At 41.6% G+C, this 18,652-nt stretch overlaps 1 protein-coding gene across 1 annotated transcript in view; it reads left to right on the top strand.

Annotated features, from left to right (window-relative positions):
- Nucleotides 1-17,888, top strand: part of LOC124798963 — a 75,093-nt gene extending 57,205 nt beyond the window's left edge. The window contains exon 4 of the mRNA XM_047262498.1: nucleotides 17,514-17,888. Coding sequence (XP_047118454.1) covers nucleotides 17,514-17,888 — 375 coding nt within the window. The remainder of the gene's footprint in view (nucleotides 1-17,513) is intronic.
- The last annotated feature ends 764 nt before the right edge of the window (nucleotides 17,889-18,652 follow it).

Raw genomic sequence — 18,652 nt, 5'->3', positions numbered from 1 at the left:
AGGGTCTACAGAAGATTGCCACTTCACATGCTGATAGTCGGTATATCTCAGTAGTTTTGTTTTCCACTATCTCTATTATGAACAGGGAATGTGTTTATTCTGTGTGGATGCGAACACAGTTGGTGACACTCCACTCTCAGCTCCACTCTCAGCTCCACACTGCAGTGGATCGGCACCACCGTTGTGGGCTGGCCGTGGGGATCCAACAGACGTACAGCACGTCTGAGTCCTCCGATCGGTCCTCACCGGTAGCTAGTATAATTACTGCTTGCACTGTGGTTGAACCCTCATCTGTGGTCGAGTGTGAGGTCACCCCGGATCGTGGCAGGCGGCGAAAGACTTCCCAGAGGGCCGAACGCAAGGCCTCCGAGGTTAATCTGACAAACAGCTTCCAGGTACTGTCTTTGGCTGACACTGTCGCTCAGCCAGATGCAGTTGCCTATCGTCACAGATGGTGGGATGTAGTTGGAAGCTCCAACGTTAGGTGCATTACGAGGCTCCTTAGGTACATGGCTCCCAAGAAAGGGAAAAAAGACCATGTGCATTTTGTGTGCATACCGGGTGGAGTCAGTCCAGACGTGGAACGGGTCCTTCTGGATGCCATGAAGAGCACAGGGCTCACGTCGGTACCAATGATGTGTGTCACTTTGGACAGGACTATGCAGCAAAGACCGACTGGAAGGTTTGAATCAGAGGCTCAGACGGTTCTGAGACTGTGTAGGCTGCAGATTCCTCGACCTGCGATATAGGATGATTGTGTTTCAGGTTCCGCTGAGTAGGTCAGGACACCACGACGCGCAGGTGGCGGCTACACGGTTAGGAAGGACTGTGTGGCGTGGTGTGACCGGTTTTTTAGGAAATAGGGTCTCCAGAAAAAACGGATTCAGTCACAAAGGGTGTAGGCCAAACACAGGAAGAACGTAGATAGAGGAACCATCCGTTGTAAGTTGTCGTAGCTGTGTTGGGAAAGCACCAGAGCTCCAAGCGCTAATAGAAAGCATTTGTGGTGAAATCTTTATAGGCACTGAAAGCTGGTTAAAGCTGGAGGTACGTTCAGCCGAAATTTTTGCGAAGAACTTAACGGTATCCGAAAGGGCAGGCTAAACACAGTTGACGGTGGCGTGTGTGTTGCTGTTGGAAATAGTTTATCTTGTAGCGAAATTGAAGTAGATAGTTCCTCAGTTAGTACGAGCGGAGGTCATTCTTGGCAACTGGAATAAAATAATAATTGGATCCTTTTACCGACCTCCCCATTTGGATGATACAGTTGCTGAAAGGTTCAAAGAAAATTTGAGTTTGATTTCAAACACGTACCCGATTCACACAGTTGTAATTGCTGGTGACTTAATTAGGTGAAAATACACCTTTAATTCCGGTGCTACGCATAAAACATCATCCGAAATTGTCCTAAAAGCATTCTCTGAAAATTATTTCGAGCAGTTCGTTCATGAGCCCACGCCAATAGTAAACGGTTGTGTAAACACACTTGACCTATTAGCAACAAATAACCCTGAGTTAATAACGAGCAACAAAGCGGATACGGGGATTAGTGAACACAGGGACGTTGTAGCGAGATTGAATATTGTAATCCCCAAATCCTCCAAAAATGAACGAAATATATACATATTAAAAAAAAACAGATAACATTCACTTGACGTCTTCCTGAGAGACAATCTTCAGTTCTTCCAAATCAAGAACGTAAGTGTAGACTAGAGGTGCCTTAAATTCAGAGAAATAGTATCGGCAGCAATTGAGAGATTTATACCAAATAAATCAACAAACGATGGAGCTGATCCCCCACGGTACATAAAACAGGTCAGAACACTGTTGAAGAAACAACGAAGAAAGCATGCCAAATTTAAACAGACGCAAACTCTCCAAGATTGGCGATCTTTTACAGAAGCTCGACATTTAGCACGGACTTCAATGCGAGATGCTTATAATATTACCACAACGAAAATTGTCTCGAAACTTGGCTGAAAATCCTAAGAGAATCTGGTTGTATGTGGAGTATGCTAACGGCGAGACACAATCAGTGCCTTCTCCGCGCGATAGCAATGGAGGTACTATGGAAGACAGTGTTGCCAAAGCAGAGTTACTAAACACGGTGTTGCGTAATTCCTTCACCAAAGAAGACGAAATAAATATTCCAGAATTAGAATCAAGAACATCTGCCAACACGAGTAACACGAGTGACAACCTCGGAGTAATGAAGCAACTTAAAGCAGTACAAACAAGTCTTCTAGTCCAGGCTGTATACCAATTAGGTTCCCTTCAGAGCATTCTGATGCAACAGCTTCATACTTAACAATTATATACAACCGTTCGCTCAAAGAAATATCCGTAACCAAAGACTGGAAGGTTGCACATGTGACACCGATATTCAAGAAAGATAGGAGCAATCCACTAAATTATTGGCCCGCATCATTAACATAGATATGCAGCAGGATTTTGGAAAATACATTGAGTTTGAAAATTGTGAATTACCTCGAAGAAAACCGTCTATTGCCACACAGGGATTTCAAATGGATTCCGTATTTCTGGCTTTCCGGAAGGCTTTGACATTGTACTACACAAGAGGCTTGTAGTGAAATTGCATGCTTATGGACTATTATCTCAGTTATGTAACTGGATACGTGATTTCCTGTCAGGGATTTACAGTTCGTAGTAACTGACAGAAAGTCATCGATTAAGACAGAAGTTTCCCAAGCTAGTATTATAGGCTTTTTGCTGTTCCTTATCTATATAAAAGATTTGGGAGACAATCTGAGCAGCCGTCTTAGGTTGTAGGCCTATGCAGATGACGCTGTCGTTTATCAACTGGTAAAACTTTTTCTAAGTCGTTCTGCTATTTATTTTGATCTTCTGACGACTAAGCAAAGTCATCAGAAGACCCAAACAAATTGCAAAACGATTTAGAAAAGATATCTGTACGGTGCGAAAATTGGCAATTGATACTAAATAACGAAATGTGTGAGGTCATCCACATGAGTGCTAAAAGGAATCCGTTTAACTTCTGTCAAATCTAAAGGCCGTAAATTCAACTAAATACCTAAGAACTACAAATACTGGGAACCTAAACTGGAAGGAACACACAGAAATGTTGTGGTGAAGGCTAACCAAAGACTGCGTTTTATTGGTAGGACACTTATAAAATGTAACAGATCAACTAAAGAAACTGCCCACACTACACTTGTCCGTCCTCTTTTAAAATACTGCTGCACGGAGTGGGATCCTTACCAGATAGGACTGCCGGAGCACATCGAAAAAGTTCAAAGAAGGGCAGCACGTTTTGTATTATTGCGAAATAGGTGAGAAAGTGTCACTGAAACAATACAGGATTTGGGATGGCCATTATTAAAACAAGGGCGTTAATCGTTGTGGAGGAATCTTCTCACGAAATTCCGATCATCAACTTTCTCCTCCGAATGAGAAAATATTTTTTGACGCCGACATACATAGGGAGAAACGATCACCAAGATGAAATAAGGGAAATCAGAGCTCGCACGGAAAGATATAGGTGCTCGTTCTTTCTGCGATCTATACGAGATTCGAATAATAGAAAATTATGAAGGTACTTCGATGAACCATTTGCAGGCATTTAAACGTGATTTGCAGAGTATCCATGTAGATGTGGATGTAGATGTAGATTAAATCCTATACTGGACTGTAAGCTGTACCCAGGAGCAGATATAGACTCAGATTACAATTTAGTAGTGAGGAAGAGTTAGTTGAAGGTTAAGAGATTAGTCAGGAAGAATCGATACGAAAAGAAGTGGGATACGGAAGTATTAAGAAATAACGAGATACGCTTGAGGTTCTACGATGCTATAGGTACTGCGATAATGTGTATCTCAGTAGGCAGTTCAGTTAAGGAGGGGAAATAATAATTTTTCAGAGATAAAAATAGGTACACAGATAGTAACTGCGAATAACCTACGGGTAACAGAAAAACACATTGGTTGATCGTTGAAAGGAGGAAGGACAAAAATGTTCAGGGAGATTCGGAAATAAAGAAATACAAGTCACTCAGGAATGAAATAAAAAGGAATTGCAGGGAAGGTAAGACGAGATAGCTGCATGAAAAATGTGAAGAAATCGAAAAAGAAATGACTGTCAGAAGGACTGTCTCAGCAAATAGGGAGGTAAAAACAGCCTTCGGTGAAATTAAAAGCAAGGAGGATAACATTAAGATTGCAACGGGAATTCCACTGTTAAATGGAGAGGTAGGAGTCGATTGAGAAGAGATAGGGGATCCAATATTAGAATCAGAATTTAAGAGAGGGTTGGAAGTCTTAATTATCAAATAAGGCAGAAGGGATTGATGACATTCCATCACAATTACTAAAATCGTTGTGGGAAGTGGCAACTAAACGAGTCCTCATGTTGGTGTGTTGAATGTATGGGTCTGACGACATACCATCTGACTTTCGGAAAAATATCGCCCACACCGTTCCGTAAACTGCAAGAGCCGACAAGTGAGAGAATTATCGCACAATTAGCTTATCAGATCAAGTATCAAAGTTTCGAGAACAATTTACAGAAGAATGGAAAAGCGAATTAGATATGTGTTAGATGACGATCCGTTTGGCTTTAGGAAATGTAAAGGCACCACAGAGGCAATTTTGACTTTGCCGTTGATAATGGCAGCAAGACTAAAGGAAAATCAAGAGACATTCATAGGATCTGTCGATCTGGTAAAAGCTTTCAACAATATAAAATGCCGCAAAATGTTCGAAATTCTGACAAAAATAGGGGTAAGCCATAGGGAGAGACGGATAATATACAATATGTGTAAGAGCAAAAAGGGACAATAAGAGTGGACGACCAAGAACGAAGTGATCGTTTTAAAAAGGATGGAAGATATGGATGTAGTCTTTCGCCCCTACTGTTCAATCTGTACATGGAAGAAGCAGTGATGGAAATAAAGGAAAGGTTCAGAAGTGTAATTAAAATTCAAGGTGAAAAGAGAACAATCATACGATCCGCTGACGACATTGCCATCATGAGTGGAATGAAGAAGCATTACATGATCCCCTGAAGGGAATAAACAGTCTACTAAGTACACTATATGGATTGAGAGTAACTCGAAGAAAGACGAAAGTAATGAGAAGTATCTGAAATGAGAAAAGTGAGAAACTTAACATCAGGATTGATTATCACGAAGCCGATGAAGGTAAGGAATTTTTCTAGCTAGGCGGCAAAATAACCATTGAGGGAGAAACAAGGAGGACATCAATAGGAGACTAGTACTGGTAAAAAGGGCATCCCTGACAAAGAGAAGTCTATTAGTATCAAACATAGGCCTTATTTTGAGGAAGAAATTTCTGAGAACGTACGTTTGGAACGTTGTGTGGTAGTGAAACATGGTCTGTGGGAAAACCAGAACAGAAGACAATCGAAATATTTTAGATGTAGTGATACAGACGAATGTTGAAAATTGGGTGGACTGATAAGGTAAGCAATGAGGTGGTTCTGCTCAGAATCGGAGATGAAAGGAATATGTGGAAAACACTGACAAGGTGAAGGGACAGGATGATAGGCCATCAGTTAAGACATCAGGGAATGTCTTTCATGGTGCTAGAGGGAGCTGTAGAGGAAGACAGAGATCGGAATAACTGAGGACGTAGGTTGAAAGTGCTATATTGAGATGAAAAGGCTGTCCAGGAGAGAAATTCCTTTCAGGCCGCATCAAAACAGTCAAGAGACGGTTGGCATATTTTTTCAAGGAGTATCTATGTGTAAACAAGTCCTGAACTCGAAAATATTGTGCATGACATTCACTGGGAAATGTCATATGAACTACTAAAACTTACAAATGTGCAGTAAGTTTAACCGAAATACACAATGTGATCAAAAGTATCCAGACATCCCCAAAAACATACGTGTTTCGTATTAGTGGGGCGCTCCGCGGAACTCACGGACTTCGAACGTGGTCAGGTGATTGGGTGTCACTTGTGTCATACGCCTGTACGCGAGATTTCCACACTCCTAAACATCTCTAGGTCCACTGTTTCCGATGTGATAGTGAAAAATGGAAACGTGAAGGGAAACGTACAGCACAAAAGCGTACAGGCTGACCTCGTCTGCTGACTGACGGAGACAGCCGACAGTTGAAGAGGATCGTAATGTGTAACAGGCAGACATCTATCCAGACCATCGCACAGGAATTCAAAACTGCATCAGGATCCACTGCAGTTGCTATGACTGTTAGACGGGAAGTGAGAAAACTAGGATTCCATGGTCGAGCGGCTGCTCATAAGCCAAACATCACGTCAGCAAATGCTAAACAACCCCTCGCTTCGTGTAAAGAGCGGTAACAATTGACGATTGAACAGTGGAAAAACGTTGTGTGGAGTGACGAATATCGGTGCACAATGTGGCACGACGACGATGGCAGGATGTGGGTGCGGAGAGTGCCCGGTGAACGTCATCTGACAGCTTATGTAATGCGACCAGTAAATTTCTGAGGCAATGTTGTTACGGTGAGGTCGTGTTTTTCATGGAGGGGGCTTGCACTCCTTATTGTTTTGCGTGGCACTATCACGGCTCAGGCCTACATTGATGTTTTAAGCACCTTCTTGCTCCCCACTGTTGAGAGCAATTCGGGGGTGGCGACTGCATCTTTCAACATTCTTGAGCACCTGTTCCTAACGCACGGCCTGTGGTGGAGTGGTTACCTTACAATAAGATCCCTCTTAATGGACTGGCCTGCACAGAGTCCCGACCTGAATCCTGCAGAACACCTTTGGGATGTTTCGGAGCGCTAACATTGTGCCAGCCCTGACCGACCGACATCGATACCTCTCCTCAGTGCAGCACTCCGTGAAGAATGGGCTCCCATTCCCCAAGAAACCTTCCAGCACCTGACTGAACGTATGCCTGCGAGAGTGGAAGCTGTCATGAAGGCTAAGGGTGGACCAACATCATACTGAATTTAAGCATTACCGATGGAGGGCGGCACGAAGTTTTAAGCCATTTTCAGTCAAGCGTCCGGAAGCTTTTGATCACATAGTATATTTGAAGTATTTCTGGTATCGTGGTGAACAATAAATATTTTTCACAGTTTTAGTATATGAAAATATTACATTATCATCATAAGGAGGGTACAAAATACCGGCTCCCTCCCTTGATATTGAGAGAGTTTATGTGCTGTTGTCGAAGAGCATAGTTTGATTACAGAACTACATTATAAGGAAATTAAAGATTTTTTCATTTTTGCCAAAACACACGTGGCACTACTCAAAACTTTATCTCGCAGTGAAAAACGTTTGTCATCTTCTGCTGATAATGTTAATATATGTTATTGCACAATAAAGAATACACGTACGTCGCCATCTTACAGCAGTTTTTGAATGAATTTCCCCATACATAGGGGCGTTACAGCAAAATTTGTAACTGTAGTTCCACACGTGTTTTGCACTTGAAACGCTTACTTATTCTGATACATAATTTTACTACGTTGCAAAGATCGAATTCTTCAGATGTCGTGTTTTCGACAAGTCAAAGCTTCTTTATCATTTTCTTTTTCAATGTTATGCTATTACATGGTGTATTTAGAACATAACAAATTTATATTTTCGTATTATTTGGTAGTTCATTATGGAAAGGAAGGGGAACAGAATCTATAAAGGTTTTAGAGACCTTTGTTACCATAGTTCCAATCAGTGAATGTTGCAGCCTTCCTCCAAAGCTTTTTTTTTTAACATAGCCTCATTTAGGCTAAAATGAAGTGCCAGCTGCCTGATTAGCTTGTTATTTGAAGTCAGATGCGTTTTGTACTCTTACACAAAGTCACTGCCAACTAAGCAGTAAACTATTTGAAATAAACGAGTCTTAAGTATCAAACAGAAAGAAAAAGATGACATATGGTGATCCTTAATTTTAGGTAATTAAAAATTTTTAATACATACATTACCCACTCACTTGAGTGTGGTCACTTGTCAAAATCCTGAATCACCGCCCATGGCAGCGCGGATCACTGTGAGATCCTTTCCAGCGTGGATCACTGTGATACGCACAGAAAGAGTGTGCAGGAGGTACTGGAAGATACCGACAGGGTTGTGGAACCGTGTCGACTCCACTGCTTTGGCCAACTGCACTACGCTACTCGGTTGAGAAACCAAGGCACGAACAGCACGATTCAGGTAGTCTCACAGATTCTTTATTTGGTGTAAGTCCGGGGAGTTTCGTGGGCAGTGGAGTGCACTAGACTCATCTTGGTGCTCTTCAAACCCACTCGTGTATTCTACGAGCCATGTGACATGTTGTATTGTCTTGCTGGTAGATGCCATGGTGTCGAAGGAGAACAAGCTGCATGTATGGGTTTCATGGTCCCCAAGGATGGATGGGTGTAAACAGTTTTTTTTTCCAGAATGACGAAAGCTATGAAAAGACTTTCCAGATGATAACGAATTTTGAGGGTTTTGTCTTAGACGTTTCACGCCGTACACACCAACGCCCATCTGTACGATGGAGCATCTGAAAAAGCAACCTGGCGGCACTCAGCGGAATGAAAATTGCGTTACTGGCGTGGGAATCCCAGCCTTCATCACTGATGAACAGCAGTCAGCTTGTGTGCACGAACCAGGTGCCTGCTGCAGAGGCACATAGGTAGCAGCGAACGCTTAACGGTCGCCATTGGTTCACCTGGGCGGTCAGTTGCTCGACAGTTGCGTGTATCTCCTCAGCCATTCTTCAGCTCTCCATTATGCTCCACAGTTGCCTCGGCACCTGTTTTGGATAGAGTCATTTTTCCACGCACGGTATATTTTAACCACAGTGGCATGCGTACCGTTTACAAACTTAGCCGTTTCGGTAATGCCTCCATCCATGGTCCGAAAACCAATATTCCAGCCCCTCTGGACGTCAAATAAATCGCTCCGTTTCAGCGTTACCTTAATGACTGTGTTCCATGTCCCCCTGGATACACTTTATATATTCTTCAATGCTAGTGCTGGCCCCTGCTGTTTGTATGTGGTTGTTGTACGTTAACATCGAATGTAGGCAATGATCACATTGAAGTAACTGGAGCGTTTAATAAAGATGTAGAAATGTTATACGTTACATCCATTAGGTATTCTTTGAGGCTGTGTGTACACATGGGATTTCTCTGTAGGCCCCATATCCTCGAGAAATCTGAAGGAGGATTGCTCCATCAGGCTGTGTTTTAAATTACTTTTCTTGCCCAAATATGTAAAAATATATTTTCACTTGCAAAAACCTGTGTAAATAAAATATTTTAAAACACAGTGTGGTGGAATAAAGTTCTACATCAAATTTGACACAAGCGTTTTTTTGTACTTTTAATTGATAATAGAGACCCTTTGGATTCTTTTGTTGCCGGCTGGTGTGGCCGAGCGGTTCTAGCCGCTTCAGTCTGGAACCGCGTGACCGCTACAGTCGCAGGTTCGAATCCTGCCTCGGTCATGGATGTGTGTGATGTCCGTAGGTTAGATAGGTTTAAGTAGTTCTAAGTTGTAGGGGACTGATGACCTGAGATGTTAAGTCCCATAGTGCTCAGAGCCATTTTTGATTCTTTTGTTACATTCGATTTAAGATGCACAATTCAGATTATTTGGTTACTTTTGAACATGGAGCTGCATTATGCAAATCAGGTGAAGCGTATGCTTTTTATACGTGGGTATACTATGGTATTGTCAATATCCTTGTGTGTTACTGATAAATAATTTTGATTGTCTGGGTACTTTTGAGAATGTTGCCAAAAGTATTCATATTAGTCAAATACTTTTGAACATGATGCCAATTTACGCACTGGAGGTGAAGCTTATATATTTTTGCTAAATAATACAGGTAGAGCCGGCCGCGGTGGTCTCGCTGTTCTAGGCACTCAGTCCGGAACCGTGCGACTGCTACGGTCGCAGGTTCGAATCCTGCCTCGGGCATGGATGTGTGTGATGTCCTTAGGTTAGTTAGGTTTAAGTAGTTCTAAGTTCAAGGGGACTGATGACCTAAGATGTTAAGTCCCATAGTGCTCAGAACCATTTGAACCAATACAGGTAGATCAGAAGCCATTGAACTTGGCATAAAATACAGGAGGTGTGTGTGTGTGTGTGTGTGTGTGTGTGTGTGTGTGTGTGTGTGTGTGTGTATGTGTGTGTGTGTGGAAGGGGGGAGGCTTGAGGATCCCATCTGGAGATGTTTGGAGCGCAATATGTGTGCTGGAAACTACACAGCCATCCTGCTTACAGCATTCTTAGAAGCACACTCAGAAAACCAGTTAACGGCTGTGCATAGTATATTTAATTTTTGTATTTCATCCATGACACCTCCAGCGTTTGCTTCTTTTTCAGGAACCACGTACTTTTAAATTTTCTGTTAATAATCATAACAGTTTGAAATCAACAGTAACATTCATACAAACATGGTATTTAAGGAGGAATAGTAAATAATTTAAGATTTGTTAGTGGTGACCAATTTGAGTGAAACTTCCCCGATAATGTGGTCTAATTTTATTAGTTACATGGATACAGCGATTACTGTATTCAGTTCGCGTTTTGGTATTCCAGTTTATTAATTGATCCTCATTATTGTCTTTAAACTCAAACTGTGATGTTGTATTTTTCAGCGGTGATTCTGATTTGTTGGACGTTTATACAATATCTCTTGAGCATGTCACACGTATTATCCATCTTTTGATTTACAGCTCTTTGTATTGGCCGTGTTTGCAGTTAAAATTTTTGGGATTTGTGTTCCGCCAGCTACGCAAAACACCGTTTTTCTCAGTACCCAAACATGTTTCGGCACCACTGTGCCATCATCTGTGGGTTTTCGTTTTTATTTATTCTGCAATGTGAACATTTGTTTTACATGATTATAAAATTATGAGCATTTTTTGTTCAAACAACAGATCTTTTCTTTTTGTAAATACCTATACATCTGGTGAGCATGAATTTTCTGGACCACTCTTGTGTTAATTATTAGAGGTAGCTGGTCATCTGCAACCAAACGATGTTGATGAGAAAGTTTTTTTTTTTTTTTTTTTTTTTTGCTTCTCGCGATGTTTTCGTCCCTATTTTCGTATTTACTTACGTTTTCGTGTGGCAAGTACTTCCACTCTCCGCATCATGCTGAGATGTTGGTTGTGATGCATACGCAGCTATAGCAAGTATTTTCCACAAATAACGTAGTAAAATGCTTTTCACTACACCAGAACACAGAGTGAATGTGGTTTGTTGTGTCCCAGCCCAGTCAGTGTTCATTTGTTCACCAGGGAGTTCGGCGCCAAATTTGAATTTTATTTGCATTTTACGAGTATATGTGTGTGTGTGTGTGTGTGTGTGTGTGTGTGTGTGTGTGTGAGTATGTGTGCGAATGTGTGCGCGTGTTTTCTGTGTGTTTCTTAGCTGTGTGTGTTGTATTTTATATGGTATTCCTATTTGTGAGCAAACGGTGCGTCTTTGCAGATTTTAGTGTATTTATTTTTCGTGCGTGCGTGTGTGTGTGTGTGTGTGTGTGTGTGTGTGTGTGTGTGTGTGTGTGTGTGTGCGTGTGTGTGTGTGTGTGTACATGCGTGAGTGCGTGTGCTTGTGTGTAGACCTTATCTGTTTGTGCTGTTTTTATTTGTAGACTTCCTTTAATGTGTTAAAAGGTGTGCCCTAGCAGAGTGTAATGTATTCGTTTAAGACCTGTTCTTCTTCCGCTATTGCCTTCTATATATGGAAGTTTTCCTCAATGGTCATTTTGCTGTATAGGCTGCGGCTGGGTTTTAGTATTCTTAAGTCTGTTTCTATTGTCTTTGGGTGGTGGTTGTTGGCTATAAGGTGGTCAGCAAATGTGCTGTGGGAGCTGTTGCTTTTTAAAGCTCTGAGATGTTCCGAATATCTTGCTTTGAAGTTTCTGCATGTTTGTCCTATGTATACTGACTGGCAAGTGTTGCATGTGAGTTTGATATATTCCTGACCTGTAAAATTTATCCATGGGTGTTTCTTGTGTTCTGATCTTTTTGTGTGTTGTGTTATCCGTCCTGTATCCTATCTGGAGTCCCTGTTTCTTTAATATGGTGCCTATTCTGGGAACAATCTTGTTAACGTAGGTGAGTATGTACCATTTCGTTTTGTGTGTGTGTTGTTGCCCTGTTGTGTCTTGTGTGTGGTCATTGTTTGTGTTTTGTGTTGGTCTGTGCTGGATGAGGATTTATGTGTGTGTGGTGTGTTCATTTCTGTACTGTTTGCATATTTTTTGATTTAACTTGTTTACCATATGGGTAGTATAACCATTTTCTACTGCTATTTGTTTTATTGTGTTTAGTTCCTGTGTGTAGTTCTGTTTGTTCACGGGTGTTCTGTTTAATCTGTGGAGCATGAATCAGAAGATTGCATGCTTATGTGTCAATGGGTGGTTTGATAGGTTGTGAATGGTGATGCTTGTGGTAGTCGGTTTCCTGCATATTGTGAAGTGGTGTGTGTTGCTTGTTTTTTGTATGGTGAGATCTAGAAAGTGTAGTGTGTTGTCAGTATCTGTTCCTAATGTAAAGTTAATTTTTGGGTGTAAGTTGTTTATTTCATTGTGTACCTGTTCTGTGTGTGTATGTGGTTCATCAATCAGGCATATTATGTCATCGACATATCGGTACCAGTATATAACTTTGTAGTTCTTTGGTTATTTTATGTTTCTGAAGATCAAGTTCTCCAGGTTGTTCATGAATATGTTATCTAGGGGGCCACTGACAGGTGATCTCATTGGGAGTCCTTCGTGTTGAGAATAAAATTCTTTGTTGAATGCAAACTAATTTTGTGATGTTATGGCCTTGAGTATGTTTGTTATTTCATTGATTTGTGTGTCTGGTATGTTCTCTTGTTTTTTTAATCTTTGTGTGATGACATTGTAATTCTGTCAGAGACAGCAAGGGATTTGGAAGAGCAGTTGAAGGGAATGGACAGTGTCTTGAAAGGAAGGTATAAGATGAACATCAACAAAAGCAAACCGAGGATAATGGAATGTAGTCGAATTAAGTCGGGTGATGCCGAGGGAATTAGATCAGGAAACGAGACACTTAAAGTAGTAAAGGAGTTTTGCTATTTGGGGAGCAAAATAACTGATGATGGTCGAAGTAGAGAGGATATAAGATGATGTAGAATGGCAATGGCAAGGAAAGCGTTTCTGAAGAAGAAAAATTTGTTAACATCGAGTATAGATTTAAATGTAAGGAAGTCGTTTCTTAAAGTATTTGTATGGAGTGTAGCCATGTATGGAAGTGAAACGTGGACGATAAATAGTTTAGACAATAAGAGAATAGAAGCTTTCGAAATGTGGTGCTACAGAAGAATGCTGAAGATTAGATGGGTAGATCACATAACTAATGAGGAGGTATTGAACAGAATTGGGGAGGAGCTTGTGGCACAGCTTGACTAGAAGAAGGGAGCGGTTGGTAGGACATGTTCTGAGACATCGAGGGATCGCCAATTTAGTATTGGAGGGCAGCGTGGAGGGTAAAAATCGTAGAGGGAGACCAAGAGATGAATACACTAAGCAGATTCATAAGGATGTAGGCTGCAGTAGGTACTGGGAGATGAAGAAGCTGCACAGGATGAAGTAGCATGGAGAGCTGCATCAAACCAGTCTCACGACTGAAGACCACAACAACAACAACAACGTGATGATGTTGATTGTTTCATTTATTGGAATGCAAGTGTACATTGATGTGACATCAAATGATATGAGGGTTGCTGTGTCCGATATGTGTATGTTCTTGATTCTGTCTATTAACTCTTTTGAGTTTTCCAGGTTCCTGTTGTTATCAAACGTGTAGAATTTTTTCGGTAGTGTGTGTATTTGTTGGGCTAGGTGGTAGGATGGAGCATGTCAGAAGTTAATGTCGGGTCTTAATGGGACGTTATCCTTGTGAACCTTTGGTAGTGCATTTAGGGTGGGTCCTTTTGGATTTTTCTGTGTCATCCTCTTTATTTGGCCTTTTGAAAATGTATTATTGATGTTTTTCAGTGTCTGTTGAATGTTGTCTGCTCTTGTTACTATGGGATTGTTCTCTTTTAATTTTTCTTTAAGTTTTGTTGGCAGTGATTTCCTTTGATGTTTTATGATTGGAGATAAATGTGGATTAGTGTGTTCTGATTATCTGTGTTGTTTCTGCAGCTACTAATTCTCTTGTCAATTTTGCATTAAAATTTGGTGTGCTCAGTATTTCTTGTTCCTGTATAATGTGTTCTGATTCCGTTATGAGGTTTTCTATTGTTTTGTGTGATATGTTTCTGTTAATGTTGTTCAAATGGTTCGAATGGCTCTGAGCACTATTTGACTTAACTTCTGAGGTCATCAGTCCCCTAGAACTTAGAACAACTTAAACCTAACTAACCTAAGGACATCACACACATCCATGCCTGAGGCAGGATTCGAACCTGCGACCGTAGCCGTCGCGCAGGTCCAGACTGTAGCGAATAGAACCGCTCGGCCACCCCGACCGGCTGTTAATGTTGTGTTTTGGCCCTTTTCCTAGTAGGGTCTTTTCTTGTTTGATAAGAATTATGTCAGTAAGGTTAACGATTCTGTCATGGAACTTATATTGTTGGTTGAGATTGTTTTTAGTGGGTGTGTTTATGCTGTTGATTATTCTGTTGAGTTTTCTGTTTTGTTTCTCTTGCTTTTCTTGCATTACTTTCTGAATATATGCCTTTTCTCTCTCTTGCATTTCATCAAAGTGAGCTGGTAGTGTAAATTTGTTGGCCAAATCTAAATGTGTTTGTTAATGTTCAGTCCTGAGCGACTGCTTTTTAGCATATAATTCCCTAATTTCTTGCTTTAGCCACAAAATATCCACTTTTTTTCACTTTCTCTGGTGCAGATTACATGCTATTCACAGAGTTTTTGATATAATCTGGAAATACATTATTTGCTAGGAAATTTTTATTAAACTGTATATTGAGAATTGTCTTCTGAAGCTTCATTAAGGTGTTCCTGTATTTGTTGTAGAGCTTGCTGGGGAATGCCTGGCTGGGCGTGAAATATCCATCTTTTGATTTGCACACGTGTTTATAAATGACGAGTATACCGCGACGTTAAATTTGCGTGGTCTTAGTAACGGGAACGCAGCTACTGTTTGAAGAGAATGTTGTAGACGATTTCATAATTGATGAGTACCAGACTGAAGAGAGGATTGTGAGCTGCCCAGCAGTTACTTCTCATCTGAATGTGCACATGAGCAAATTGTTTATCAATTTGATGAAATTATTCTGTTGTTAGAATACGGACCTCCAACAGGCACACGCAAAATTTGTTTATGTAACGGTATCCCACTTACAAGAATATGGTGGATGGCACATATGAGGGTCTGTCAATATTTATAGCGGATTCAGTGCCTTCAAGACAGAGGTGTTAGTAGACGATTGCAGTTTTAAAGTTGGATAATCGGAAATCACTGATGAATCACTGACAATGTTTACTGACGGTCACTTTCACTTATGACGGCATCAATAACACTCGTAACTCACATTGGTGGTCCGATGAAAATACCCACGCTTTTCTGGAGAAACACTTCGCAGAACGTTTCTTTGTAAATGTGTGATGTGGTATGATGGGGACTGTCACTAATGTGTCACGACATCGTCCTACGTAGGCCCGGTATCTAGACTACCTTGGAAATGAGATCCCAGCTTTCTTGGGAGGAGCTCCTTTGGCCTCAAGGATGGGTACGTTCTTCCAGCATGAGAGAGCCTCTGCACATTTTAGTCACCAGTTGATTACTACATTCTGATGTTCCCTACAAGACCATTATACAGAAGTTATCACAATATTTGGCCACCGATGTCCCCGAACATTATTCCAGTAAAGTTTTGCCTGCAAGTGTGACTGGAAGGCGAACTCAACAAAGTAAACGTAGATACAGAAGACGAATCGGTCGTTCATATTATGAATAGTACTGGCCTCAAAATGGAACGTCACGGCTCCAAAGGAAGAAAACTTTTTTTTTCAAGGAAATTTAGAAATGAATTAACGTCGGAGGTGGAATTCATGAAAAGAAACAATGACTTACTTTGGCTCTGAGCGCTATGGGACTTAACTTCTGAGGTCATCAGTCCCCTAGAACTTAGAACTAGTTAAACCTATCTAACCTAAGGACATCACACACATCCATGTCCGAGGCAGGATTCGAACCTGCGACCGTAGCGGTCGCGTAGCTCCAGACTGTAGCGGCTAGAACCGCTCGGCCACCCTAGCCGGCAATGACTTACTCTATTTGCTCTGTTTATCAACTTGTGTGAGAATAGGTTCTGGGTTACGTTCAATAGCAGCATCATAGCAAGTGATAAAAATTATACACATGTTAAATAGGGCGACTAATGAAATAGTTTATACTAGCACCAAGAAAAAAATTTACTTTTCCTCCTGAAACATACTGTACAGGTGAGTCAGCTGCCCCTACCTATTGGTTTTACGCAGCTCACGACTCACAACACCTTCAAAAACGATGCGCAAGATTTTGATTTTCTCTTGCTCACTATGCGCAAACTATCGGTCCTACAGAAAAAATAAACAGAAACAGTTTGTAGGAAATTTAAGGTAGTTAAATTTTGTACTGGGCTAAGTTTGCGCTGGAGGCCGCCGTTTTGAAGTTATTCAAGGAAAACGTGTTTGAAGAGCACTTTTGAACGTTTTTGTTGAATAATTCGAAAATAACTGCCTCTAGCGGAAACGAATCCTATAACAAAACTACATGAAATGTCCTACAAGAAGGTTCTCATTGATATTTTTTTTCTCTAGGGCTAATAGTCTGCGTCTAGTGAGAGAATATGAAAATCATGTGCATGGTACTTAAAGGTGGCCGCTCGGTTTAAGGTGCCATGTCACGGACTGCGCGGCCCCTCCCGCCGGAGGTTCGAGTCCTCCCTAGGGCATGAGTGTGTGTGCTGTTATTAGCATAAGTTAGTTTCATTAGCGTGTAAGTCTAGGGACCGATGATCTCAGCAGTTTGGTCTCTTGGGAATACACACACACAGACGCACACACACACACACACACATACACGCACACTTAAAGGCGTTGCGGTTTGCATAAAGGCCGTAGGTAGACACACTGAATCACCCCATACAATAGTAAGGAGAAAGGATTTTTGGCCATCTACCCAGTAATATGAAGAAGTTAATGGATGATAGAATTATCTTGAAACGCAAACAGATATTCTGTCTCCCTAAGAGCTTCTTTTACGCTATCGAATTACTAAGTTCGTAGTATTAAAGTTGTGTACGTGTGTTAGAGAGGATAAGAGAAATACAATAAACGAAATATTAATCACTACATACATGAAAAAAACCTTTAGAAGTCATATGTGTGTATCGGCATATTTTTTGCTCAGAATGTGTGCCGTGAATGTAATGTTGGCTCTTTCCATATAACTTCGAGAGGCCGCAATTAAGATCGACAGAAAGTATAAATAACAGAGTAATCTATTCAGTTCTTAACGAATGAATGGCTTATATCCGTGAGCAATGCTTGGTTAGGGTTCTGACAGTCTGAGTGTGACGTAGCTGTTTGTCCCGCAGATCGGGTTTTTCCTGCACCTGTCCACCTCCCGCGAGTTGCGCTCCGCCCACCTCGAGGACCTGCTGCGCGAGTATCACAGCGCTCTGACGTCACGGCTGGCGGCTGGCGGGGTGGACGCGGCGCGCGAGCTGCCGTGGCCGCAGCTGGTGAGCAGCTACCGGCAGCTGCGCCTCGGTGGGGTCGTCATGGCGCCCGCCCACCATCAGCTGACCGCCATGACTGGCGACGCCGCCAGGAAGTACGTGTCGGCGGCCGACTTCCAGCACTTCATGGTCCGCGACCGCGACCAAGAGTTGCGCCACGTCTTCCTTTCTGATCCCGTCTACAGGAAAATCCTCACGGAAGATATTGAAGAGCTTCTGGACTGGAAATAGCCGACGTCGCAACATACTATTACCTACATGAAAGCTAGTCTTTCGTGACCGTCGTCTGTTTCCAAAAGCTTTCTCTGCGCATAAGAGCTCGTAACACAGACCATTGTTTCGGAAGTTGTTACAAGTGCTCTTGATCATCGTGTTGTTAGTATTTAAGGCTTTACATCTCGTAGTCGACGAGGTCAATGGAAAAGGACAGGCACGGACTGGGAAAAAATGGGAAATTTTTTTTGTTTCCTTTTCAATGGAGTCATACTGGCTATTTCTATCTACGATCTAGGGAAAAATACTAAAAATACAAACTTCAAAGCCGTAATGTCGAACAATGTTCCCCTGTCACGCACGGAAATGCTATAAATTGTGTCGTTCCTTAGCTCTTCTCTAGTATTCACTATAAAGTTTGTTTCAGATAACACACACATAAGCTGTTGTTGCTTTCAACGGACTACTCATTATCAATGACCCGATACTACTTGTTAACCGAAGCCAACGTCAAAGCTAGCTCCCACTAGAATCAATGAATTTTTGCTGATCCGGTGACACTTACACAAAACATTATATGCTGCATTACTCTTTATTGTTACGATGTTGGCAGTTTTCCTACTATAACTGCATTCTTAAGCAAGTTGCATGAATATTGTCAACTCAGTAGTGGCAGTGGATGAGTTTCATACTGCAGACGTGTTACTGAACTTTATCGGCAAAGAAAAAATGTGTCCTCTGCACACATATGCAAGAAATACAAGCAATGGTATTCTGAGTAG

Source organism: Schistocerca piceifrons, chromosome 5 (assembly GCF_021461385.2).
Source record: "Schistocerca piceifrons isolate TAMUIC-IGC-003096 chromosome 5, iqSchPice1.1, whole genome shotgun sequence".
Taxonomy (NCBI): Eukaryota; Metazoa; Arthropoda; class Insecta; order Orthoptera; family Acrididae; genus Schistocerca; species Schistocerca piceifrons.
Note: the sequence above shows the minus strand (reverse complement) of the source record. Positions and strands in the feature narration are given on the sequence as shown.